We start from the raw sequence: 28,000 nt of genomic DNA on the forward strand, positions 1-28,000 counted from the left end.
CAGCATGATCTCATTTGTGCCATCTAAACTACAAAGAAGAGGGAGACAGAGATTGCCCAGGAAGAGTTTACAAGAGGGGGGAATGCAAAAAAGCCAGGAAAAGGGGGTGCAGAAATAGGTGATCAGAAAAGAGGAGAAGAACCAGGAAAAAGATGGAGCAGCCAAGAGAGAAAAGACTCAAAAACCAAAATGATGACCAACTGTCAAATGCTACAGAAAGATCAACAACATTAAGAAGTTTTCAAGGCTGCTAAATATACATTGAGGAGGTCACTCATGTTCTTTGCTGGATCACTTTCAGAGAAGTGGCAGGTGTGGAATCCAGAGGACCCTGAGGCATCCATCAGTCTAATATTAACTGAGCACCTTCTCTGTGCTTTGGGGATGACAAAGTCCAAGCTATATATGTGGAATTTTTTGTTGTTGTTGTAAAAGATATTGGGGAGGTGGGGGGAGGTGGGGAAGCAGAGTCAAGAAAACTGAGAAGTAGGCTATGTCTTTGGTTGAGAGTGTGTTTAGGGAGGGGAAGAGCAGGTTGGGACTTCAGAAAAGAGGTACATTAGGGGAATAATTGCTTGGGGAAAGGGTAAGAGAGCGGCTAGAGATAAAGAAAGACTGATGACAAGGTGTTGAAAGCCCAGCTAAGGCTGGAACTCATCAAGTTGTAATGCAGCCAACCTCCATGGCTGTACAGTCTTTTTCCTCCAACAATGTCAGTGACCTGAGAGCAGGAGTAAAGACCACAGATGGTTTGGTGTCACTAAGACCAAGCACTGTCAGGCACATGAGGCTGCAGTGCAGGGGAGACAGATACTAAAGGGGAACTGGACCCCTAAGGAAAGAATGAGAAGTCAGAGACATTCTGACAGGTGGAGGGGGGACAGGTAGGGACTGAAGGGCCTGGTAAGTTTAACATTCAGGTTTGATGGTGAGTAAGAGGCTGAAAAGGGGGATTTAATGAGATTTCTGAAAAGAAGAGGATATAAAAATAGAGAGAAAATCTGATATTATTAAAAGTTACCCAGTGTCTTAACAATTCAAAATAACTGATTGACCACCTTAAAAAATGATACACCTCCCTATAACTTTTCACTATATAACTTAAAATTTATACTTTGCTTTTAACATTACATAATTCTAAGTAATATCAGGTCATTTCTGAGGTTTGCTGTTATATTTCAAACTAAGAGATTCCTGTCAAGTTAATAAAGTATTTTAATTTCTGATGACTTGGGAAACTTGCAACTTAAAGGAAAAAAAATTAAGTAAAAAACAGAAAACTTCCAAATGAAAAAAAAAAAAGAATAAACAGCTAATTATTTGAGACATTTACAAAACCCCAAGGATGATATTTGATAAAGTTAAGCTCAAACTGGATAATATAAATGATGTAACCTGGCACTGAGAGTTCCTTGATCACCGTTGTCAAGTATCAGAGTATTACCCATTCCTAAAATTTATACCTTATAGTAAATAACTTCACTCTACTTGATTAATATTTCCCATCAGCAAACTTCACAGGTGAGTATTTTATCTGGGTGGGATATGATTCATATGTGACTTAGTAATAGAGCAAATAAATAAAGAAAAGTAGTTCCTATATCATTTTGTAACTCTCACAAATTCTAGGATTTATTTGGAATCCCTAAGAGAACCCTTTGGGGTTTTTTGTTTGTTTTTAAATTTATTTATTTATTTATTTATTTTTGGCTGTGTTGGGTCTTCATTTCTGTGCGAGGGCTTTCTCTAGTTGTGGCAAGCAGGGGCCACTCTTCATCGTGGTGCGCGGGCCTCTCACTATTGCGGCCTCTCTTGTTGTGGAGTACAGGCTCCAGACATGCAGGCTCAGTAATTGTGGCTCACGGGCCCAGTTGCTCCGTGGCATGTGGGATATTCCCAGACCAGGGCGCGAACCCACGTCCCCTGCATTGGTAGGCGATTCTCAACCACTGTGCCACCAGGGAAGCCCAAACTCTTTGTTTTTATGACAGATTTATACCCATATTCACATTTTTGTTCACACAGATGCACTGGTTTTGGACAATTTAACTTTTAATAATCTACATTTTAGGTAGCAAAGACACAACATGCATTCATATTCAGATGACCAAATGTGTCCCAGCCCTCCTGCTGTCACTTCTATGTTTCTGTGGGATTATGAACAAGGCTTAGTCAAGGACCCCACCCTAGATTGGATACGTTTGCTCACTTTGGTGATTGTAAGTTTTCTTCTAATCCAAATATGTTATGAATTATATACATCATTTCCTAATTTTAGATTCAGTGGGGAAGAATACACACACACACACACACACACACATACACACACACCTCACAAAGGTACACCAGAATGTAATATGGCAAATTAACCTGTTCAAAGCACAACTGATTTCAAAATGATTGAATGAACAGGATTGAGTAGAAAATTTACCTTGTTACAAAAACAGTCATAACAGCAGTTGCTTTTGCTGTCTTTTTACCTTTGGAGACTTGGAATTATGTCCAAGATGACCCAGGAGTTCATCAACCTATCACAAGGGTAGAGGTTCCTATCACAACAGCATCCTCAAACAGCACCACAGGGGAGGAAGGCACACAGCATAGTAGCTGGGAGATGGGATGCATTGGCTCCACTCTCAGCGCACAGTAACTGCTTAATGAATATTCGCTAATAACATCTAACAGCTCTGATAATTAAGCTCATTTGGCCCTAGTTTTATGGAAAATAAGGATGATAATATCTGTCTCACAGATAATATCTTCTTCAATTTGTGAAAATGAATAACTCATGTAAGTGCTTAGCACAGGGCCCAGCATGCACTAACCCCAGAAGACCAAGCCTCAAGAAGTGTGTAACAAGTGTATGTTGAAAAAAAGAAGGTAAGTCTATAAAATATTATAAAATACAAACACTTCGTGCCCTTATATTTTCTTCACATTTAGATTCTCTTAAAAATTTGTTGTAAGAGCTGTGCTATCTTATGCTACACGGAGTTATAGAGGGGCAGTATCAGAATTACAGAGAGGGCAAATGCAAATTCTTCCCACCAAAGAGTATTACTTTCTAAACTTCCTAATCATTCTGGATATATGAATAAGTTACTACAAAATAATAAGATGGGTGTCTGTGGATGGCTCATGGGAATCAGTCTCCACAGATTTTTTTTTTTTTTTTTTTTGCGGTATGCGGGCCTCTCAGTGTTGTGGCCTCTCCCGTTGCGGAGCGCAGGCTCCGGATGCACAGGCCCAGCGGCCATGGCTCACGGGCTTAGTTGCTCCGCGGCATGTGGGATCTTCCCGGACCAGGGCACGAACCCGTGTCTCCTGCATCGGCAGGTGGATTCTCAACCACTGCGCCACCAGGGAAGCCCTCCACAGATTTTTAAGCAAGAAACATCTACTGATGGCCCAGAATGTGCGAGGCAGCCAGGCACTGTCCTAGGTGCTGGAATATAGAGTGGTACTCACAGGAGAGACATATAGATTATTACAAACTGACAGACTAAGTAAGGCATCATTTGTATATACAGGTACCCCCAGAACTAACCCTTGGGATTGGGGTGGGGTGAAGATTCACTTGAAGACAATAATTGACTCAATGGGAAAGGTTTAGAGAAAGATAAGATTAAAAATACACCAAGTTAAGAGACGTAAATACTTATGTCAGTCCTATTCTTAGCAGACTATATGCCCCCAAGTTAAATATCTTCTCTCTTTAAGCCTTAAAAAACAATTACTGAGCAAATTCCTATGCTGTTAAGAATATTCATCATATGTAGCATCAGAGAGCTGGACTAGAAGATCCCAATAGTTTTTCTTTGCTCTAAGTTTCCTTTTATGCCTGATCATCTTCCAAATGGTTCTAAATACACCATTACACAAACATTTTGAGATTTTAAAGAATGAAAGAGGTGTTCGTCCCTGTAAGTCATGAAAACTTGGTATTGGTAGAAAAACTGAGCCATAAACAGTAGTCCTTAGGTGCTAGGAATTCCCCAACTCTATTCCAATAATGAAAGGCCACTGTAAATCCTTAAAGTGGAAATTTATAACCAGCAGCTGAGCACCTGTATTTCTCACCATAAATTTTGACAGCTGCTCCCTTAAAAGTGATCATGGGGCTTCCCTGGTGGCGCGGTGGTTGGGAGTCCGCCTGCCGGTGCAGGGGTCGCGGGTTCGTGCCCCGGTCCGGGAGGATCCCACGTGCCGCGGAGCGGCTGGGCCCGTGAGCCATGGCCGCTGGGCCTGCACGTCCGGGGCCTGTGCTCCGCGGCGGGAGGGGCCGCGGCAGTGAGGGGCCCGCATACCGCAAAAAAAAAAAAAAAAAAAAAAAAAGTGATCATGGTTCTAGGTAGGGTGAAACGCACGGAGCAAAGTAAGAACATATTCATGTCTTCAAAATACTTGCAGAAATTAATTTTTTCCACATGTTAATATTTTTTGCCCATCACAGTTTATAAAAACAAGTGTTGCAGGGAGACCTTCAAGATGGCAGAGAAGTAAGCTGTCGAGATCACCTTCCTCCCCACAAATACATCAAAAATACATCTACACATGCAACAACTCCTACAGAACACCTACTGAACACTGGCAGAAGACCTCAGACTTCCCAAAAGGCAAGGAACTCCCTATGTACCCGGGGAGGGCAAAAGAAGAAAGAAAAAACAGAGACAAAGAATAGGGACAGGGCCTGCACCCATGGGAGGGAGCCGTGAAGGAGGAAAGACTTCCACATACTAGAAGCCCCTTCATGGGCGGAGACTGCGGGGGATGGAGGGGGTAAGCTTTGCAGCCACGGAGGAGAGCGCAGCAACAGGGGTGCGGAAGGCAAAGCAGAGAGATTCCCGCACAGAGGATCAGTGCTGACCAGCACTCACCAGCCCAAGAGGCTTCTCTGCTCACCCGCCAGGATAGGCAGGGTCTGGGAGCTGAGGCTCGGGCTTCCGTCAGATCCCAGGGAGAGGACTGGGGTTGGTGGCATGAACACATCCTGAAGGGGTTAGTGCACCACGGCTAGCCGGGAGGGAGTCCAGGAAGAAGTCTGGAGCTGCCGAAGAGGCAAGAGACTTTTTCTTGCCTCTTTGTTTCGTGGTACACGAGGAGAGGGGATTCAGAGCACTGCCTAAACGAGCTCCAGAGACGGGCGCAAGCTGCGGCTATCAGCGCAGACCCCAGAGACGGGCATGAGACGCTAAGGCTGCTGCTGCAGCCACCAAGAAGCCTGTGTGCGAGCACAGGTCACTCTCCAAACCTCCCCTCCCGGGAGCCTGTGCAGCCCGACACTGCCAGGGTCCCGGGATCCAGGACAACTTCCCCGGGAGAACACACAGCGCGCCTCAGGCTGGTGCAGCGTCATGCCAGCCCCTGCCGCCGCAGGCTCGCCCTGCATCCGTACCCTTCCCTCCACCCAGCCTGAGTGAGGCAGAGCCCCCGAATCAGGTGCTCCTTTAACCCCGTCCTGTCTGAGCGAAGAACAGATGCCCTCGGGTGACCTACATGCAGAGGCGGGGCCAAATCCAAAGCTGAACCCCAGGAGCTGTGTGAACAAAGAAGAGAAAGGGAAATCTCTCCCAGCAGCCTCAGGAGCAGCAGATTAAATCTCCACAATCAACTTCATGTACCCTGCATCTGTGGAATACCTGAGTAGACAATGAATCATCCCAAATTGAGGAGGTGGACTTTGAGAGCAACTGTAGACTTGGGGTTTGCTTTCTGCATCTAATTTGTTTCTGTTTTTATGTTTATCTTAGTTGAGCATTTAGAGCTTATTATCACTGGTTGATTTGTTTATTCATTTGGTTGTTCTCTTCCTTTTATATATATATATTTTTTCCTTTTTCTCTTTCTGTGAGTGTTTATGTGTATGCTTCTTTGTATGATTTTGTCTTTATAGCTTTCCTTTTACCATTTGTCCTGGGTTCTGTCTGTCCATTTTCTTTATTTTTTGGTACAGTTTTTAGCCCTTGTTATCATTGGCGGATTTGCCTTTGGTTTGGTTTTTCTCTTTTTTCTTTCTTTTCTGTTTTTTAAATTATTTTTAAATTTTTAATAATTTTATTTTTTTATTTTAATAATATTGTTTATTTTACTATATATTTTTTTTCTTTCTATCTTCTTTTTCTTTCTCTCTTTTCTTCTGAGCCGTGTGGCTGACACGGTCTTGGTGCTCCAGCCGGGTGTCAGGCCTGAGCCTCTGAGGTGGGACAGAGCTGAGTTCAAGACATTGTTCCACCACAGACCTCCCAGCTCCAAGTAATATGAAACGGTGAAAGCTCTCTCAGCAATCTCCATCTCAATGCTAAGACAGAGTTCCACTCAACAACCATCAAGCTACAGTGCTGAACACCCTATGCCAAACAACTAGCAAGACAGGAACACAACTCGACCCATTAGCAGAAAGGCTGCCTAAAATCATAATAAGTTCACAGACACCCCAGAACACACCACTGGATGCAGTCCTGCCCACCAGAAAGACAAGGTCCAGCCTCATCCACCAGAACACGGGCACCAGTCCCCTCTACCAGGAACCCTACACAACCCACTGAACTAACCTTACCCACTGGGGGCAGACACCAAAAACAAAGGGAACTACGAACTTGAAGCCTGTAAAAAGGAGACTCCAAACACATAAAGTTAAGCAAAATGAGAAGACAGAGAAATATACACCAGATGAAGCAGCAAGGTAAAAACCCACCAGACTAAAAAATGAAGAGGAAATAGGCAGTCTACCTGAAAAAGAATTCAGAGGAATGATAGTAGAGGTGATCCCAAATCTTGGAAATAGAATGCAGAAAATACAAGAAATGTTTAACAAGGACCTAGACGAACTAAAAAGCAAACAAACAGTGATGAACAACACAATAAATGAAATTAAAAATTCTCTAGAAGGAATCAATAGCAGAATAACTGAGGCAGAAGAACGCATAAGTGACCTGGAAGATGAAACAGTGGAAATAACCACTGCAGAGAAAAATAAGGAAAAAAGAATGAAAAGAATTGAGGACAGTTTCAGAGACCTCAGGGACAACCTTCAACGCACCAACATTCAAAGTATAGGGGTCCCAGAAGAAGAAGAGAAAGAAAACGGACTGAGAAAATATTTGAAGAGATTATAGTTGAAAACTTCCCTAATAAGGGAAAGGAAATAGTCAATCAAGTCCAGGAAACGCAGAGAGTCCCATACAGGATAAATCCAAGGAGAAACACGCCAAGACATATATTAATCGAACTATCAAAAACTAAATGCAAAGAAAAAATATTAAAAGCAGCAAGGGGAAATGCAACAATTAACATACAAGAGAATCCCCATATGGTTAACAGCTGATCTTTCAACAGAAACTCTGCAAGCCAGAAGGGAGTGGCAGGACATATTTAAACTGATGAAAGGGAAAAACCGACAACAAGATTACTCTACCCAGCACGGATCTCATTCAGATTTGATGGAAAAATTAAAACCTTTACAGACAAGCAAAAGCTAAGAGAATTCAGCAACACCAAACCAGCTTTACAACAAATGCTAAAAGAACTTTAGCAAAAGACCTACAATAACAAACCCGAAACAACTAAGAAAATGGTAAAAGGATCATACATATCGATAATTACCTTAAATGTAAATGGATTAAATGCTCCAACCAAAAGACATAGATTGGCTGAATGGATACAAAAACAAGACCCGTATATATGCTGTTTATACAAGAGACCCACTTCAGACCTAGGGACACATACAGACTGAAAGTGAGGGGATGGAAAAAGATATTCCACACAAATGGAAATCAAAAGAAAATGGAGTAGCAATTCTCATACCAGACAAAACAGACTTTAAAGACTGTTACAAGAGACAAAGAAGGACACTACATAATAATCAAGGCATCAGTACAAGAAGAAGATATAACAATTGTAAATATTTATGCACCCAGCATAGGAGCATCTCAATACATAAGGCAAATGCTAACGGCCATAAAAGGGGAAATCGACAGTAACACAGTCATACTAGGGGACTTTAACACACTACTTTCACCAATGGACAGATCATCAAAATGAAAATAAATGAGGAAACACAAGCTTTAAATGATACATTAAACAAGATGGACTTAATTGATATTTATAGGACATTCAATCCAAAAGCAACAGAATACACTTTTTTCTCAAGTGCTCATGGAACATTCTCCAGGATGGATCATATCTTGGGTGACAAATCAAGCCCTGGTGAATTTAAGAAAATTGAAATCGTACCAAGTGTATTTTGCGACCACAAGGCTATGAGACTAGCTATCAATTACAGGAAAAAATCTGTAAAAAAAATACAAACACATGGAGGGTAAACAATACACTACTAAACAACCAAGAGATCACTGAAGAAATCAGAGGAAATTAAAAATACCTAGAAACAAATGACAATGAAAACACAATGACCCAAAACCTATGGGATGCAGCAAAATCAGTCCTAAGAGGGAAGTACAGAGCAATACAATCCTACCTCAAGAAACAAGAAACATCTCAAATGAACAACCTAAGCTTACACCTAAAGCAATTAGAGAAAGAAGAACAAAAAAACCCCAAAGTGAGCAGAAGGATATAAATCATAAAGATCAGATCAGAAATAAATGAAAAAGAACTGAAGGAAATGAGAGCAAAGATCAATAAAACTAAAAGCTGGTTCTTTGAGAAGAGAAACAAAATTGATAAGCCATTAGCCAGACTCACCAAGACAAAAAGGGAGAAGACTCAAATCAACAGAATTGGAAATGAATATGGAGAAGTAACAACTGACACTGCAGAAACACAAAGGATCATGAGAGATTACTACAAGTAACTATATGCCAATAAAAAGGACAACCTGGAAGAAATGGACAAATTCTTAGAAAAGCACAACCTTCTGAGACTGAACCAGGAAGAAATAGAAAATATAAACAGACCAATCACAAACACTGAAATTGAGACTGTGATTTAAAATCTTCCAACAAACAAAAGCCCAGGACCAGATGGCTTCACAGGCGAATTCTATCAAACATTTAGAGAAGAGTTAACACCCATCCTTCTCAAATTCTTCCAAAATATAGCAGAGGGAGGAACACTCCCAAACTCATTCTACGAGGCCACCATCACCCTGATACCAAAACCAGACAAAGATGTGACAAAGAAAGCAAGCTAGAGGCCAATATCACTGATGAACATAGAAGCAAAAATCCTCAACAAGGGCTTCCCTGGTGGCGCAGTGGTTGAGAGCCCGCCTGCCGATGCAGGGGACACGTGTTTGTGCCCCGGTCCGGGAAGATCCCACATGCCGCGGAGCAGCTGGGCCTGTGAGCCATGGCCACTGAGCCTGCGCATCCTGAGCCTGTGCTCCGCAACGGGAGAGGCCACAACAGTGAGAGACCCGCCTAGCACACACACACAAAAAAATCCTCAACAAAATACTAGCAAACAGAATCCAACAGCACATTAAAAGGATCATACACCATGATCAATTGGCGTTTATCCCAGGAATGCAAGGATTCTTCAATATAGGCATATCAATCAATGTGATACACCATATTCACAAATAGAAGGAGAAAAACCATATGATCACCTGAATAGATGCAGAGAAAGCTTTTGACAAAATTAAACATCCATTTATGATAAAAACCCTCCAGAAAGTAGGCATAGAGGGAACTTACCTCAACATAATAAAGGCCACATATGACAAATCCACAGCAAACGTCATTCTCAATGGTGAAAAACTGAAACCATTTCCACTAAGATCAGGAACAAGACAAGGTTGCCCACTCTTCCCACTATTATTTAACATAGTTTGGAAGTTTTAGCCACAGCAATCAGAGAAGAAAAAGAAATAAGAGGAATCCAAATCGCAAAAGAAGAAGTAAAACTGTCACTGTTTGCAGATGATATGATACTATACAGTGAGAATCCTAAAGATGCTACCAGAAAACTACTAGAGCTAATCAATGAATTTGGTAAAGTTGCAGGATACAAAATTAATGCACAGAAATCTCCTCCATTCCTATACACTAGTGATGAAAAATCTGAAAGAGAAGTTAAGGAAGCACTCCCATTTACCATTGCCACAAAAAGAGTAAAATATCTAGGAATAAGCCTACCTAAGGAGACATAAGACCTGTATGTAGAAAACTATAAGAAAATGATGAAAGAAATTAAAGATGATACAAATAGATGGAGAGATATACCATGTTCTTGGATTGGAAAGGGAGGGGGGAAGGGTAAGGTGGGACAAAGTGAGAGAGCAGCATTGACATATATACACTACCAAATGTAAAATAGATAGCTAGTGGGAAGCAGCCACATAGTACAGGGAGATCAGTTCGGTGCTTTGTGCCCACCTAGAGCGGTGGGATAGGGAGGGTAGGAGGGACACGCAAGAGGGAGGGGATATGGCAATATATGTATACATATAGCTGATTCACTTTGTTATACAGCAGAAACTAACACACCACTGTAAAGCAATTATACTCCTATAAAGATGTTAAAAAAATAAAATGTTAGCCACAACTGTGACTGCAAAACTCTCCACTGTGGCTATTTGTTAACCTACATTCAATTTTTAGAATCAGCAAGATGCCACTGTTGGCTTCACATTCTATACTGGTTATATTTGACATTTAAGCAGTGCATACGACATGTGCCTAGTTTTATCTCAAAAATGGGGCTTCACAAATCAAATATTTTCCACACCAGCAAATTCATGATTCACATACCACCACCAGCAGAAGAGCAACATGAAAACGTAGGACCAGCTCTGCAGTGATCAGAAGCACCTCTTTTCACAAAGCACTCATCACAGCATCAAAATCAGGCATAAGTTTTACGTTTGTTGGTTTGACACATCTCCAGAAAAGCAATTCAGACAATCACCAGAAAACAGAAAGATATTTTAAATCTTACACTGAATTTATTTCTAAATATAAAAAATTATCCTATAAATCATAGTTAACAAATAGTAACTGATCTGGAAAACAACTTAATATTCCAAGAAGCAATATAAAATTCCCTGGCTATCTACTGCTAGTAAAACAATAAACAACAGAAATGTAAAGGGTCCAATTCTTCATAAAGCAGAGACTGGCAATGCTATGGGCTGTAACCCAAAGACCCTGTACAACTCTGCTCACTCTCTGGAAAAAAATTCTTTGACGTATAATCTTTCCTATAAAATGCACAAGCCGTTGAGTATCTATACTGTGGTAATTTTCAAAGACCAGGGAGAAGTGGGATATATTTTTGAACAAGAAACTATAAAACAAGCATACATTTTAGTATCATCTGATTACATGGCAAGTACACTTTTAGGTTAAGAAATGTGCTCAATGGATGTTTAGAATCAAGTGACACTAATCTAAAGGTAAAGCAAACTATTTTCTCATTCCTCCAAAGCACTGCTGCCACTTTAGGCATCCCTTAACTTGGCGGAAGTCTTCTAACAGAAGACTCCTATACATGAAAGGCAACTGCAGCCCTACCTTTTTCAGCAAAATTAAGGTTTTCTCCACTAACTACCCCTCCTTTGGCCACAGCCGTACTTTACCTGTTAGTGAAATATTGCAAAGGCCTTTAGGGTCAGGCATAGCTTGAAATCTAGGGAAAAATGCATTTGCAATTCCAAACAACTGATTTTACAAATGAAGGCTAAGGAAACTGCTCATTCAGAAGATGTCACTGCAAGCGCTGTATGAAAATGAATAAACACACTTCTAATACTGGAGGATTTTGTGCCCTGGCTCCTATGCAGATTATCACAAGGTGGCTCTGTCTCTTCTATCAGAGTCAGCCCAAACATCTAGTTCTTAAAGGGAGATCACCTTAGCTAAGACACGCACCCCCTTTACTACCTCTAAAACTCTAGCCCATAAAACTTTGATTTTCTCCACTGTACCCAACACACTTTCTTTATTTTCTGTTCTCCCATTAGATTTCTGGTTCCAGTAAAGCAAGGACCTTCTCTGTCTTCTGTACCACCCAATCCCTAGCACCTAGAATGACGCCTGGCATGTGAAGACTATCATCAAGTATTTGCTGAATGAATAAAAATGATGGGGTGCTTACCATAAGTTGTCTTCCTATTCTTGGCAGGGTAGGGAAGGAGAAAATTCAAGCATTATACTCTACCTTAAATATTACTTGATTTAAATAAATAAATTTAAAATGATTTAATTATGATAATCTGTTTAGCCATAATATTTTGGACACAGTTCAGGCAGTTTCTAGAACAGAGATCTTCAAAGGTATATTAGTATATTAAGTAATACACTTCAAAGGTATATTAGTATGTTTTTTTGTTTGTTTTGTTTTGTTTTGTCTTAATTTATTTTTAATTTATTTTATTTTTGGCTGCGTTGGGTTTTCATTGCTGCACGCGGGCTTTCTCTAGCTGCGGCGAGCAGGGGTTACTCTTCCTTGCGGTGGCTTCTCTTGTTGCGGAGCACAGGCTCTAGGCGCGTGGGCTTCAGTAGTTGTGGCACATGGGCTCAGTAGTTGTCGCTCACGGGCTCCAGAGCGCAGGCTCAGTAGTTGTGGCGCACGGGCTCAATCGTTCCGCGGCATGTGGGATCTTCCCGGATCAGGCCTCGAACCCATGTCACCTGCATTGGCAGGCACTCTCAACCACTGTGCCACCAGGGAAGCCCCTATTAGTATGTTAACTTAAGTCCAACTCAATTTCTACATAATGATAGACCTAAGTGCTGATATTTAGTTCAAATCTACTGACTCAAAGTGCTCAGTTCTATGGTTCAATGTTTCAGAAAAGCTTCTCGGCTCTAAGCTTATGTAATAGTTGATGAGATATCGGAGTGGAATTCTAACACTTCAAATAAAAAAGGCATATAATCAATTCTGTTATATATTCTAAAATACCACTGGGAGTGTTTCCCTCTAGCATCATGGTGAATCATTCTGTATTCCATATTTGATTTGCTTTTTTTCTGAGTTGGGACTTAACAAACACTTCTTGATTGAGCTAATGCCTAGGACATTCCATAGTGGGAAATAAACTCTGACTGCTCATTTGGGAGCTGCTAAAACAAAAACAAAAACCTTACATATATTCATTTGAGTGTCTATCACTCTTATCTTTTTAAAAATCAATTTAACGATTTCTAAGTAAGTTTACAGAACTGTACAACCATTATCACACTCTAATTTTTAAACATTTCTATCACCCATCAGGAAACCCTGTGACCATCTGCATCAGTACATGGTCTTTTGAGTCTAGCTTTTTCATTTAGCATGTTTTGAGGTTCTTCCATGTTGCAGCACATACTAGTCTCCCCTCTTTCTAAGCTCATTTAGAAGTTGCTTTCTCTCCAGGACACCACAACCAAATGTACAACACTAATAAAAATCCAACTTTTGAATCCTAACACCTATTTTGAGTTGCATTTCCCTTTGCATAATCAACTTGCAATTAATCTTTTATATCAGCATTATAAGAAATTAATCAAATGGGCAATCCATTCAGTACTCATTATGAATTCCCTTATTAAGGTATCCACAGCATTGATTCCTCTATCTGTTGACACTCTCTCTTACATCATTAGAATTGTATGTTTAATCAGTTTTCCTCATTTGGTCCCAAGAATAGTCAGCATAAGACAGAGTCAAAAGACCACTCTTTCTTACCAAGGTCATCCATCAAATCTATATACACATCTTCCAAATCTCTTGGCTCCTACCCACTTTCCACAATTCCAACTTCCATATTTCAAGCTGCCTCCTTACACTTCTCCTTGGACATCTTCCTGGCAACACAGACTCAGTGTGTCGAATATATTTTTTTCTGTTCATACCTATGTTTTCCCACAACTGCCGTATCTGCCCTTTTATTTATGTCTCTAACTCTAATCCCTTTTATACACTAATACCATACTAATCTCCCTAAAGTACAGCTCTTTGCTGGCTCTACCTCTACTTGAAAACCTACAATAGTGCCCCAGTGCCTGCACAGTGAATGTAAGCTCCTTAGCCTGCCATTCATAACTATCCATTGTGCTTTACTTAATACCTTTATGAATAAGGCTTTCTTTTATTAACATTTACTAAGTGCTCACTATGTGTCAAGCACTTAGTGCTGTATTATGTCATTCAATTCACAATAACCCACACTAAGAGATGGGTAGTTACTGACCCAATTTCATAGATGAGGAAACTGAGGCACAGACAGATTTATTTGCCAAGTTCACTTATCAATGATTCCAACTCAAGCAGTCTCACCCAGGTCCCACATCCTTAACCCGCAGGACACGGCCTGCCTGAGAAATAGGTATTGCCTTAGGGTTAAGAAAGGGTGTTGTTTTTGACCTCACAAATATCTATATAAGTCCCGTGTGTGCGTTGGGGGCTGTGCGCTCTCTCTCTCTCTCTCATGCACACACACATGCACATGCACACACGCACGCGTGCGCACACACACACGCATGTCCTTTCAGGGGACTCACTGTCCTGTACTTGGTATTCTACAGCAGCTAGTTTTAAGGCATATACTGATGAGAAAGAATTGTCTTGTGTGTATCCAAACCCTCTTTTATGCATCTATAGATACTGGCGGCAGAACTCCAGTGAGATGTGGATAGGGAAGTTGTTTGGCCCCCTCTCAAACAAGATTTAACTCTGAACAGAAAGTGAGGACAGAGAATGTTAAATGCACAGCAGTTATGCTGCTAGGTGAAATCATGTCTTCTGCTCAAATCTGTCTACTGGCCATCTCCCTCCTCCAGCTGCTTTGGCTGGGTGATGCCCTGAGAGACACAGCTCTAAATACTGTATCTAGACCTGTCAATGGATCCTCTCTGAGGGTCTCTGGTCCTCTGCACTGGGATGGAGTACCCTCACTTTACAAATAAGAAACTGAAGAAGCATAGAGATCCACATGATTCCTCTAAAGTCACAGAGTTCCTTAATCGCACTAAGAAAATTACTTTTTTGAAGGGTAGGAAATTTAATTGAAAGAATCTAGTTTCTACCTCTGGCACTTATCTCTATCGCTGAGAATACCAAACAATAATATTTTCCACATTTAAAAAATTACCCACACGATCAAACTAGAAACGAGCTGATCTGAGTTCCAGTTTTGGTTCTGGTCCTTTCTAGCTATGTGAAATTCAATGTGGGCAGCCCTAGAGACCCCAAGGTCTGGACTGGTGACTACAAAGCTGTGAGAGGGGGACTTCCCCGGTGGCACAGTGGTTAAGACTCCGCACTCCCAATGCAGAGGGCCCGGGTTCAATCCTTGGTCAGGGAACTATATCCCACATGCTGCAGCTAAGAGTTTGCATGCCTCAACTAAAAAGATCCCACATGCCACAATGAAGATCCCACAGTCTGCAACTAAGGAGCCTGCCTGCCGCAACTAAGACCCGGCATCAATCAATCAATCAATAAAATATTTTTTAAAAAACGCTAACCTTTAAAAAAAACTGTGAGAGGTCTCTTGATCTTGTATTCTCATCTCTTTTACATATTGACTTGATTTTCTCCTATTCCAGACTGTTTTTTTCCATGTGATAAAAGGCACTGAGTTGAATTTGCAAGCTCCCAGAGGAGCGCTCTCATTGACCCAGCTTGGTTTATGTGTCCACTGCCAGACCAATCACCATAGCCAAGGCAATGGTATAATTTAATTATGTCGGTTTTGATTAATCATTAATGACCAAATTGGAATAGAAACAGGAATATTTTAAATATGAGAATTGTTCCTCCCAGGGGGAAAAAAAGATTTTCAAGGCAGACAAATAGATGTCCACTACATCATGCAAACACAAAGCACAGTTATGTATTTCTCATCAAATAAATGGCAGATTTGGTGACCTTTAAGAAATTTTAAAAAGAAAGAAGGAAAAAAGAAAAATTACTAAATGGATGTGGGCCCAATGCAGAGCTCTTCTGGGTTTGTGTAGTTAAAACAAAAATAGCATTGAAGGAATTACTCACCTCCACATACCATATGTTAACGTCGGCAAAAGAATAATGTGAAGAGAGGGGAGGCGTGAAATCTTATTGCACATTAAATATAATAGAGTCTATGTTTATCTGAGTCAAGGTAAAATTTTGAGCATATTACTGTCTTTGTTGAAATACACAAACAACTTAACATAAAATTTAGAGCTTGTTTAAAAGAGACTTAGGCTTATTCAATGACTTGCCTGGTCTGGAAATGAATGTGCTCATACTGGAAGGATATAAATAAAAGCTGGAGGTCTATATAGCAGGGATACTGAGAAAGAACTTCCTATATGAAATAGCAGGGCTTTCTAACTGAACTCCAAGGATCCTCCTCATTCTCATATTCCTGAAAGACTTATGCCACTTTAAGTCTCCTGAAGGGATATTCATTGGCAGAAGAGGCTGTATATGCAAACCACAGAGCAAATGGAAGGTGATACAAAAAATATTGTTGGCTGGTTTTTGAGTCAGTGACAATCACTGTTACTAGCATCATCTATAAATAAGACACCAAGTTAATTTCACCTTCAATATTATATTAGGAGTTAGTTTTTGTTCAAGAGTTTAGTTTAAGATGACCCACTGCTCAAAAGAATAAAGCCACCAACAAGGGAAATTAACATTCTAATTCATTTGTAGATGGATCCAAGCCCTTAAATATCAGAAGAGTCATCGGAGAACTAAAAGATGCATGTGGAATAAAGGATGGAGGACCAGACTCTATCAGGTCTGCCTTGAGGATCAGTGGGGGATCCATTTGCATAAGCCACTTACCTTGTTTGTATCCAACTTTACTCATCTAAAAAAAACACTCTGATTGGACAAACAGATTCTAAGGTCTCTTTCAACTTCAGTATTCCTTTACACTATTACATGTGGGAAAAAAATACAGTTTGAGATAATGAAGCTGATGACACAAAACACCCCAGGCAAGTGTAACATGGTAGCCAATCAATTTTCAACCAAACCATTATACTAGATGGAAAGCAATTCTTAGGAAAGAAAAATAAGCAGTGTAGTCATAAAACAAGCAAGTTTGCCCTATTTCTATATAACCGATGTTTCTCATTTGGGATTTTGTGAATCAAAGTAAGTACAGCTAAGGTTTGAATCATTCAGTATCTCACATCCAAGACCTGCCACTTCGATGATCACTGTTTTTAACATAGAAATAAATGGCTTTTATGCTTGGAAACCTCAGATAGGTAAGGATGACCTATGAAATGTGCTGCCCTCTCTTCTTCCCTTCCTCCCTTCCTCTCCCTCACTCTCCCACCCTGTGATTGCTGTGTTCAGCTTTTGCACACAGAGGAGCAGGGACCCGCCATCTTTCCAAAGTGTAGGTGCAAGTTCTCACTCTATCCTTCCGGCATGCTTATCAAGAGACAGAATCCGAATTTGATGTCAATTCCAGGAAGCAGAGAGGATGTGGTTACATGAATTTACAAACAAACTTGTAAAGGAAACTAGTGAGAAGAAATTACCTGAACTAATTACCCACAACAATTCCTAAAAATTCTCAAACTACAAACATCCACTACCAAAATTGTTTCTCCTCTAAACAGTGTAGAACACCTTTCAATGAAATAAAAGAAAGGGAGCAGCCCTCTTAAAATGCATTTTGAACATCTCAGGCAATTTAAAGCCTGAATTGGCTAACTAGGGACTTTAGATGCAGACATTGTTTAATAAAGTAACTTAGCTAACAACGATTGTATGCACACACATCACAATTGTTGCTCAATACCTGTTAGAATAGGCAAAGAACAACAAAAGAACAAAAAAAAATTTGTAAATACAAATGACCTATTTTCAAAAGACCTAAACCATATTCCTGTTCCCCCCCCCCTTTCTCTGTTTTTCCTGAAAGGACCTCAGTGGGAAAGGTGAATGGGTCACTGAGGACTGCCCTGAGTAGCTTCACCACACAGCTCACACCCTAGATGAGTTAGGATGAAAGCAGAAAAGAGTGGCTACCTTGGAGGAACTCCATGCCTAATTCAAAGTCATTACACATGGGCAAAAAGGCGCCAGGGCCATAAGTGAAAGTGGCTCACATACTTTCACATTAGTAAGAGATAAACAAATTCCTCCTTTTCAAGTCATTCAATAACCATACCCTGCCTGGACTCAGGCAGGTCAGGATTTCTATCATGGATACAAACAGAGCTAAGAGAATACTTATAAAATGCACATTATCTGTCTTAAAACTTGAATATTAATCCTATGTGATTAAATAAAAACATACATTAAAAACAGGATCAGAGGATTTAATTTTTTATATAACAGACTAATCAAAGTATGATCTGCCAGTCTTTAAAAAGGCATTGTTATAACCCAGTATTTAGGGAACAACAAATAAAAACAAGTACCATAAAACTGAATTTCGGTATCCTTTTTTTTAGCTTTTTGTTGCAGTAAGGTTTATAAATCAGTTCTGTAATCAGTGCCAGGTTTTCTTAAGTAAAAATACCAAATGAATCATCCATGTGAGAATTTCAGAGTAAATGGTGGTTTGGGGCAGATAAGATTACATTAAAGATGAGGTCTAGGACTTACCAACATGTTCAGAATTTCATAGGTTTATAAACATTCTGCAAAACTCCTGCATATTCAATGATACATTACTAACTTAAAGGAACAGGAATTGTCCTACCGATGATTCCTGCCAGAAAAACCAATTCCCCATAACACAAGTGAATTTTTTAGTTTAAATCCCAGTTAAAATCCTTCAGCCAATACCTTTACCTGAATTGCTTTAGAAAGTAAAACAAAGTTTAAAATCATAGAGTCCTAGAACCTGAAAAATCTTAAGAAACATATATCCCTCCTCTCACATTTTAGGAGACAAAACCCCAGAAAAGTGTGGTGATTGTCCCAAAACAATTGTTTAGTTTATTTAAACTCTAACTTTAGAATTATGAAAGGATAGATGAATGATGAAAGCAGATTTAAAAAAACCAAAGATATTTTAAAAACCACAGAGACATTCATTAAGTCAACATAAAATCAGGGAAGATTTAAAATCAGTCTATCACCATGATCACTGCTAAAAGTCAGTTTTGATGGAGTTACAGAAAAATTATCCATTTTTTAGGATACCTTCTCTTTCATACTATCAGACCCTACTGATATTTTAATTCAGGTTTTGGCATTTCATGAAATTATAAGCTGTGTTGTATTTCAGTTGAAGGAAAAGATGGTAAAATTTGAAACCAGAACCCTTACAATAGAAGAGACATTATCAAGGATAAAGTTAAATATCAGCAAACACTTGAGAATGCACTAAAGGAAGGGCAGACTTATTGGGGACCTTTCTGGGAAGGTCTTTCTAAGCTCAATCGTTCACTATTATATGTATAAAGTCCTTGTGATAATCTGAACCATCGGATAAATTGACAAAACAGAGAGAGAAGTTTCTTTCAAGAAAGAAACACCACAGGGAGAAAAATAATAATGACACTTCTGGTTTATCAATAGCACCATTAACTAAGATGTGAACATCATCAGTAAATTTCACCAAGTTTTGAGCCTCAATGTAAATAATTTTTCTAAGCCATCTAGGGAACTGCAGGACATAAAACTTTCAAATTATGCCAAAGACTAACTAGAATAGATATGTTGTAGATGTAATTAAATTCAACCATGTTAACTCTTTGAGGATTGGTCTTAAGGATGAGTCTCACCCTTACTTTTTTCAGCTATAAAATACAGCTATTTTACACCTGTAAAATATAAGGGGATGTCTCTCCTACCCCATTCAGACAGGACCTGAAATGGAAGCCAAAAGATGCACTGAGAGGTCATTATGTTGTATGACATGGCTTCTTTAAAAGCCCTGGCAATTTGACATTTGATAAAACGTCAAATCCCAAGTGTCACAGCCCATTGTGACACCTTCTGTTTATTATGTAGCAGTTTGAAGTTGGAGATCCGATATGCATCTAACTCCAAAAGTTATATGTTACATAACGGGTACTTTCTGGTAAATCATCAGGGAAAACACGTCCATTCTGCATCTAAAGCAAATGACTTTTGATGTTCAGCATCTTATCCTTAGCATGACCTTGACAAATCAGATAAAACATGATTCTCTTTAAGTTACTGCATTCAGTGTACGAAGACTACTGTCTTTGATATGTAATTCTCCTAACTCTAGTTTAGGGCTACTTCTTAGATATCTCCATAAATATTTCTCCTTGTGGGCGCATTTTGTAAACTTATAAAGTACTTTTGTTGTTTTTAAATTCTTACCAAAACTAGTAAGATGCAGGAATTTGAGGTTGTTTGATTCTATTTGCACAAACACATCACAACACAAACCCAAGAAGGTGTGAATTTGACTCAGTATATAATGGTTGTAAGAAATATGTACAATGAACACCAAAGTAACTAAAAGTTCCTAAGCTCCTTTTTTCTTTTCAGTCTCCGAGTTTTCAGAATTATGCATGCAAACTGACAGTATTTTTTGATGTGACACAAATCTTAGTTAAATTCAATGGAAACTAAGTTCAGGAAACATAGATCGTCACTACAAGAGAACAGATTATTCATGTAAAAGCATGATGAAAGAGAAACATCTCTAAAACTCAGGAATTACTCTGTAAAAGCAACACAGCCATATTATTCAAGCAAATGTCAAAGAATTATAATTTTTCATTATTGTGTTTTTGCACCACATGAATTTTCAACCCTCAACTTTCATCAATCACAACAGAATTTCTGGCATTTAGAACTAATTCTCATGGATTCCAATACCACGTAAATGGAATCTAAATTATTTATCAGTCAACACTCACAAGTTGTAAATGGTACATATTCATGGTTAAACATCAAAAGGCCAGGATATATTAGAACCGAAATATAAGTTTATAAAGATCCTTATTCAAGAAGATAAACTGCCAGTATCCCCCATTTAGGATACCTCATAAACTATGTAGCTGCTTTCTCTCTGCACCCTTAGGTGTTTCTAGGCATTTAAAATCTATTAGGACAAGTCTAAACCTCACCAGGAACTTAAAGCAATGATAAGCACAAGAAAAATTCTAGTTCTCTGCTATTTAGAAGCTCATTTACAAATGTCTTAATATAGATACACTTTTTTTCTTAAGGTATCTCTGCTTCTAGTTGACAGCACTTATTTGCTGTCAAATAAGTTAAGTTCCCTTAACTTAGTAATAAAATTATGAACATGCATCAGAGAAAAGCATTTGAACTTCATTGTACAAACAACACCTCGGATTAATCATAGATAACTGTCTAGAAGTCTGTATAAGGAACAGTAATTATCAGCTTGAACAATTATTTCTTCCAAATAAACTACTCTCCTAATCAAAAAGAAAAAACAGTTATCTAAGAGCAACAATTAAAACCGAATGTATTCTAACCACCTACTACATAGGCTTGCAAGATACTTTTTTGAATGGCTCATTAAAATGCTAACATCAATTAATTGCACTGAAAATATTAACCATGTGTATAGATCTGGACAGTTTATACTGTCTAGATGCCATCTGATAGCTATTCTTGCAACAAATCAAGCAAAATGTAGCACTTCAGTACTTACAGACAGCTCCCAGAGAACACCATCTGGAAAACCTTTTGCATTTAAGATTAAAGCTCCACACAAGGTTTATTGTTAGCCCCAGCATGCGAGAAGGAACAGGAGGGTGGAGGGTAGCGCTTACTTCGAAAATGCTCTGAGGCGTAATAATAGACATCCTCATAGCCCTCGTGGTAATCCTCTTCTGGTCGGTACTTTTTTCCCTTTCTTCTCCTAGATCTTCTTATCTGCTTGACAAAACCCAGGAAGCGGTCCATGTCTCGCTCACCGCACAGCCTGGCTCAGCCAGCACCAGAGTGGAGCAACAGCCCAGCTGCTTGGGGAGCCGGCGGAGCATGAATGAAACCCTGGGCTGGGGGACGCGCTACCCTTCCATCTGCCTCCGTGCTACCACCAACGCAGAGATTTTAGCCAGGGGAGAGGAAAAAATAACAACGATTGGGTTTACAAGATTTCTTACTTTGCTCAGTAAAATGTCAAGTGTGCAATTTGGAAAGAATTTTTTTTAAAAAGGAAGAGAGAAAGTGAAATGATAATGAAAGACTAAGAGAAAAAATCAACAGCAAAGCTTTGTACTTCAAATAGCTTTGAAACAAAACAAAAAAAGTTCAACGAGAGATTCCGCTGAGACGCGAGGAGTCCCAGCACTAGAATTTCACTATCCAATGTCTCCATCATCAGGGGCGGGGGATGAAGGAGAAGAGAGGGGCGGGGAAACTTGTTAGTCAATGGACTGAACCAAAGCTAGAGACCCAAGGGACGTTTTCTTACCTGTTAATCCCAACCCCTAGAGCCTAGCACCCTTTAGGGCAAAGCATGTACTTGGGAAAGGTCTTGGCAAGGTATTGTTTGCAATGGGCAGATTGATTAATCCTTTGCTCACTCCTGCATATCATATTAATGAGCTGCAAAGTGGTTTCATCCATATGCACTGCCTCTTGCTGACAAAAGTGTGCAGTATGTGTTAATTGGAGCAGCAGGGAGAAGGCTCAGCAGCTGCTTTCAAACGACACATTTACCCACTGGGCATTAATGTATTCCAATTGCTGTTTGATCTAAATATTAAAATGCACTTCACAGAGAGGTTTCTCATAGGCTTAGTAACAGCATACCATAATCAGCAAATAAAGGAAACTGCATGGTTTGGGGGAAAGAAATATAAAAAAATCCAATTTCTGCTTACACTGAACTCAAATATAAATCTAGCTGAGTTGTTACACTTTTTTAAAAAATATGAAAACAAATGGGTTAAATAGTAAATAAAATTTAGTTCTTTCTTGATGAAGATGTAAGGAGGGAGAGAAGTTTTGAAAAATGCTCACACCCAGTTCGTCCTTTGTCTCTATAATCACAACCATTTTTTTTTTTAAGTATGACAGTCAGAAACACTTCAGACTAGACGAAAGAGGTACACTAAAGTCTAGACAGGACAGCGTTAATCATGGATAATCTTTTTCTCTCCAGTTTCTTTTTCAGAACTTCCAATGAATGCAAATTTTTAACACCAGGAAAAAATCAATTTGTTTACAATATAATGAATCAAACATGTTAGCATATTACCTACTAAACTAATAATATTCTGCAGAAGCTCTATATTCCCAGAAATGTAATTTTTAAAAAAGCTTCTTAACTGTATAAAGGTCATTCAATATCTATGCAATATCAAGTTTGTAGGAACATCCCAGAGGAAAGTGATTGCACTTTGCCTTATCTGTTCTTAGGTTCACAGGCAGTCTGTCTCTCCTCTAGATTCTGACAGTTCTCTATCTTCAGATATTAACTGCTAATGATGGAGTAGGGAGACATTTACTCAAAGAGGTAAAAGTTCATCAATCAAGAACATTTCACCTCTGAAATGTGTAAAGTTAGATTTACAGTTATGCTCAATGATTAATGAATTTCCCCTATTCCTAGAGATTTCCCTTTTTTATGCCTTATGAGTGAGCCCATGAAGAAAAACACAAACTTAATGATGCTGACAGAAAGATACTATAAAATGTTTTGCGAACATCTTTAAACAAAAAAAATCACCTGTCTGTAGGCTTCAAATCATTTATTATTCTCAAAAAAAATAATAATAAACTAGAACAGTTTAAAAACCGTGAACTAAAAATGTGAAGATCTGGAGTCTGGATCTTGAATAGGTCACTAAATAAATGATAATAATAATACATAACCTTTTATTTCATTTAATCCTAACAACCTTTATAATGAGGTGATATCCCTATGGATGAGGAAAGAAGGTTCAAAGGTGTTTTACTGGTTTATCCAAGATCATGCCAAGTATTACCTAGTACCAGGTATTCTTTCATACAAATTCAGAGATTATCTATTATTTGCATTCAGTGATTCAATTTTTTCTATGTACGTCGTTTGCTATTGAAATGGAGTTTGAAAATAGTAGCAGACTTTCATTTTCAGTTGGGCTAAACATATATCCTGGGTCACATGATTAATCTGTCAAATACACTTGTCCCCCAGAGATTATGCAGGCAACAAATTTTACCCAACTATCCCTGACTTATTATAACTCCTAAATTTGTGGAGTCCACATTATTTAAGTTTTATAGTTATTAGTTGCCAGTTCAACATGAAAGGACTGACATTACAGAACAGATGATGCTTTAACAGGAGATCCTTTTCCCAGAGACCAACCTTAAAACATCTCATTACAGTTTACTGATTTTTCATTTTAGTATTTAAAGAGGCCGAGAGTTTCCCAAACAGTGATAAGCAACCATTTTTTAACAAGAAACAATGCAAAGTAAAATTATCTACATATGAAACTGTTCTCATAAATACACAGAAATTATTCTTAAGCACCTTCCTGTTATTTTCCTAGTTTCATAGGATTTTATTCAAAAGGTTAACATTTTGGTATGTCATTATAATGACATATTATACAAGATGAGATTTGGTGGTGCTAGGAAAAGTTTTGAGTTGAGCCATATATTTGGAGAGGTATGAAAGAGGAAGTGACAGCCCTATTGAAACAATCATAGATGCCTGGGAAGCAGGAATAGGGAATCGGGTATTTAGAGGAGTCTACCTGGGTCACAGAGAAGAAAGGTGGCAGTGTATGATGCGAGGGGAAAGGAGCATTGTGTATGTGTCATAATCCAAAAGACAGAAGGCAAGACACTTGATACCCTGCCTGAGGGGTGTGCATGAGGACAGGATTCTTTTTTTTTTTTTTTTTTTCTGTACGCGGGCCTCTCACTGTTGTGGCCTCTTCCGTTGTGGAGCACAGGCTCCGGACACGCAGGCTCAGCAGCCATGGCTCACGGGCCCAGCCGCTCCACGGCATGTGGGATCTTCCCGGACCGGGGCACAAACCCGTGTCCGCTGCATCGGCAGGCGGATTCTCAACTACTGTGCCACCAGGGAAGCCCTAGGACAGGATTCTTTAACCCATCATCCTGGGCCCATAACTCTGGGCCCAGAATTTTTCCCATGTTCTATCCTGAATACTCCATATTTAGCAACCTAAAATCTATAAGAACTGAGGCACTGCGATAATTAACTAATACGCCACAAGAGTTGATAAATTAGTGGAGTGAAGTTCAAGTCCATTCAAGTTAAGTACACCACGGTTTCTGTAGAGTCACCCTTTCACCCCATAACGCAAACGCTGGTTAAGTGGTGCTATTCCCCAGTGATTGTACCCTACAGTCTAAACAGATGGGATGGTTCAAAGGTTGCAAATGGCAGTTCACAGAACAAGTAACTCCCACAATTGTGTTTTGTTTGGCTCACATTAGAGTATTTTGTTTTTAACTGGGCCAATATGTAAAAGTCAGGAATTTCACAAATAAATCAGACATTAGCATCTTTTTTCCTTGCAAAGTCAAAGATCTGGCAACTCTGGGCCAAGTTCCAACATGGCAACTATGGATTAGAACTGAGTGGTGGCTGCCAACCATAAATAAACATGTGCTTTCCACTTAGCCACAGTCCCCTCCCCTGGGCCCAATTCTCTCATCCAGTTACCACCTGGCCCCTGTAGGCTTTTATGCTTGTGAACCTTGGTTGAGGTATTGTCCTACCAATTCCAAAACACTAAATTTCTTTAAGAGAAATTTCAGCTCCCTTATATTTTTATGTAAAGAAAGAAGATTATTATGACTAATTGGTTTCAGTTGAACTAAATGTTCACTAAACTATAAAATTAACTTTCTTAGAAAAAAAATTTGTTCACATGGGAAAATGGGAAAATAAAGCAGGTTGAATTAGTCAACAAAATGTGCTTCAACCAAGAATAGCAAATATATGCCAGCAAATTTTTTTTTTTTTTTAAAACTAAATCTTTTCTTTCTGGGAAATAGGTAATTGCCTGAATAGCATTTTCATGGTTTCCATACTCTTCTGAATGAGATTCTCTATTGCCTTTTAGGAAAAGAGGACTAGATCAATTATTGAGATTAAATCTTCGATTTATGATCTTCCCTAGATCTCTTGATTAGTAGGGCCCATCTGTGTTTATTTAGATTGAGTAGTGGTTAGAGTATTTTCTGAGTAGTAGTATGGAACATCCAAACTATTAGAGAAATCTTTGAGACATTAAATCAATCTGGCCCTTTTAGATGCCATGGTGTCTACATGTGATGCCAAAAACTGCAGCAGACTCGCTGTGACCTGAGGGAGACACTCGGACAAACTGAAGATGGCAGAGCAGGCAGGGAAAACACTCTGGGCCCTGGAAATGAGCCTATCAGACCCAACACACCACTTTACTGCAGCAAAGATTTGTAATATGCCCTATTATTAGTCTAAATGAAATTTATAGATCATGCAACCCATACATACATAATTTCAACATAAAATGTCTTAATAATAATCTATATTTAGGTATATGTTTAACAATAGATATTTAAATTAGTAATCTGAGGACACTTACCACACCAGAAGATGAAGCTGGATCCTTGCACCTACTTCTAATAAACTTCAAATTTGAGAGATGATAAAAAGCCATTCCATACAATTTACAGAAACTAAAAGGGTAGAGTCACAGATAGCACAGTAAAAATTAGTATGTTCACCATATATTAAAACTGAAAAATATCTCACGTCAAAAGAGTGAAAAGACAAATCACAGACTTGTGATTTAGGAGATACTATTTGCAAAAGACACATCGCATAAGTGACTATCATCCAAAATATACAAAGAGCCTGGGCTTCCCTGGTGGTGCAGTGGTTGACAATCTGCCTGCCGATGCAGGGGACGCGGGTTTGTGCCCTGGTCCGGGAGGATCCCACATGCCGTGGAGCAGCTGGGCCCGTGAGCCATGGCCGCTGAGCCTGCACGTCCGGAGCCTGTGCTCCACAATGGGAGAGACCACAACAGTGAGAGGCCTGCGTACCGTAAAAAAATAATAATAATAAAATAAAACCCAAGTTGAGCTGGCCCCTGCCTCCCTCTTTAGCATCGGCTCATATTACCTTCCACAGTGATCTCTTCCTGTCCCTGGCAAAATGCAAAGCCCAGGGTCTTTGTCCTTCCTGTTCACTCTGCACCAGATGTACTGCCCCCAGATGGTTGCATGGATGGATCTTTTTGTATTATTTAGGCTTCAGCTCAACTTCTGTCTCTTCCTGGTGAGGACACCCCAGATTCCCCCAGTGCGATATAGCCCCACAGTCACTTTCCATCGTACCACCCTGTCACTTCTCCCTGTCAGAAATTACTTTGTTTCACAATGTGATTACTCGTATGTTATCTGTTTTTTCTCTTCTAGAATATGATCTCTGTGAGAAGAGGGATGTTCACCCTCATGTACACTGCTCTGTTTCCCAGCTGTGAACAGTGCCTGGCAAAATAGACAAACCATAAGCATTAGTTGAATGAATGAATCAGATTTAGTGTGAGATGAACACATACGCTTCATGGTTCATGGAAACATACTATTTAAATTATACAAGGGCCTTTAAAGTGTCCTTCCTGAAACTGTATTAAACACCAAAATCGGCCAGCAAGAATATGAAATAGGGCAAGTTCTAAAGATTGGTTACAGCTGGCATGCATTAAGTATCTAGCATGTCACAGGTGCTAAATATATTTTATAGAGTGAATAAATAAATCTTTAAAACTATAGACACTCCAAAAGCCCTTTTAAGCTAATGGTTTCAAACTCTTCACTAAACTTATAACTAAAGCTAATATCAAGTAGAAAGATGGCTTTGAATTTCCTCTGTCTCCTGCTGCACACCCACTACTTAATAAATACTGAGTACATAATACGTATGTGGGAAATAATTGAGCAAATAAATGCATAAACAAAGGAATGAACCAGCCAAAGATTTAATAATAAAAGAAAAGAAGAGAGGTAAGAACACAGGTTAATCCAAGTTGGATAAACAACTCCTAAAAAAAATCAACAATGTGTAAGTACTTTGATAGCAAACCAGACAAGAGTGCCTATAAATGACAGCTAGAATTAGGGGTCTAAGAAATGAGTTTAAGAGGAAAAGGTCAAGAAGCTAAAATGA

General features: G+C 39.3%; 1 protein-coding gene across 12 annotated transcripts in view; it reads right to left on the reverse strand.

Annotated features, from left to right (window-relative positions):
* GRIP1 (glutamate receptor interacting protein 1) overlaps positions 1-28,000 on the reverse strand; it is a 728,793-nt gene that overhangs the window by 431,625 nt on the left and 269,168 nt on the right. For 10 of the 12 annotated variants that reach the window (XM_059080546.2, XM_067009696.1, XM_067009699.1 and 7 more), the window contains exon 1: positions 21,639-21,825. The exons of 1 other annotated variant lie outside the window; for it this stretch is intronic. In XM_059080546.2, coding sequence (XP_058936529.1) covers positions 21,639-21,771 — 133 coding nt within the window. In that variant the 5' untranslated portion in view covers positions 21,772-21,825. Of the gene's footprint in view, positions 1-21,638; positions 22,182-28,000 lie in introns of those variants that run through there. One more of the 12 variants, XM_067009706.1, reaches the window with a different exon arrangement.

The sequence above is a fragment of the Kogia breviceps genome, chromosome 12, assembly GCF_026419965.1.
Source record: "Kogia breviceps isolate mKogBre1 chromosome 12, mKogBre1 haplotype 1, whole genome shotgun sequence".
Lineage (NCBI taxonomy): Eukaryota > Metazoa > Chordata > Mammalia > Artiodactyla > Physeteridae > Kogia > Kogia breviceps.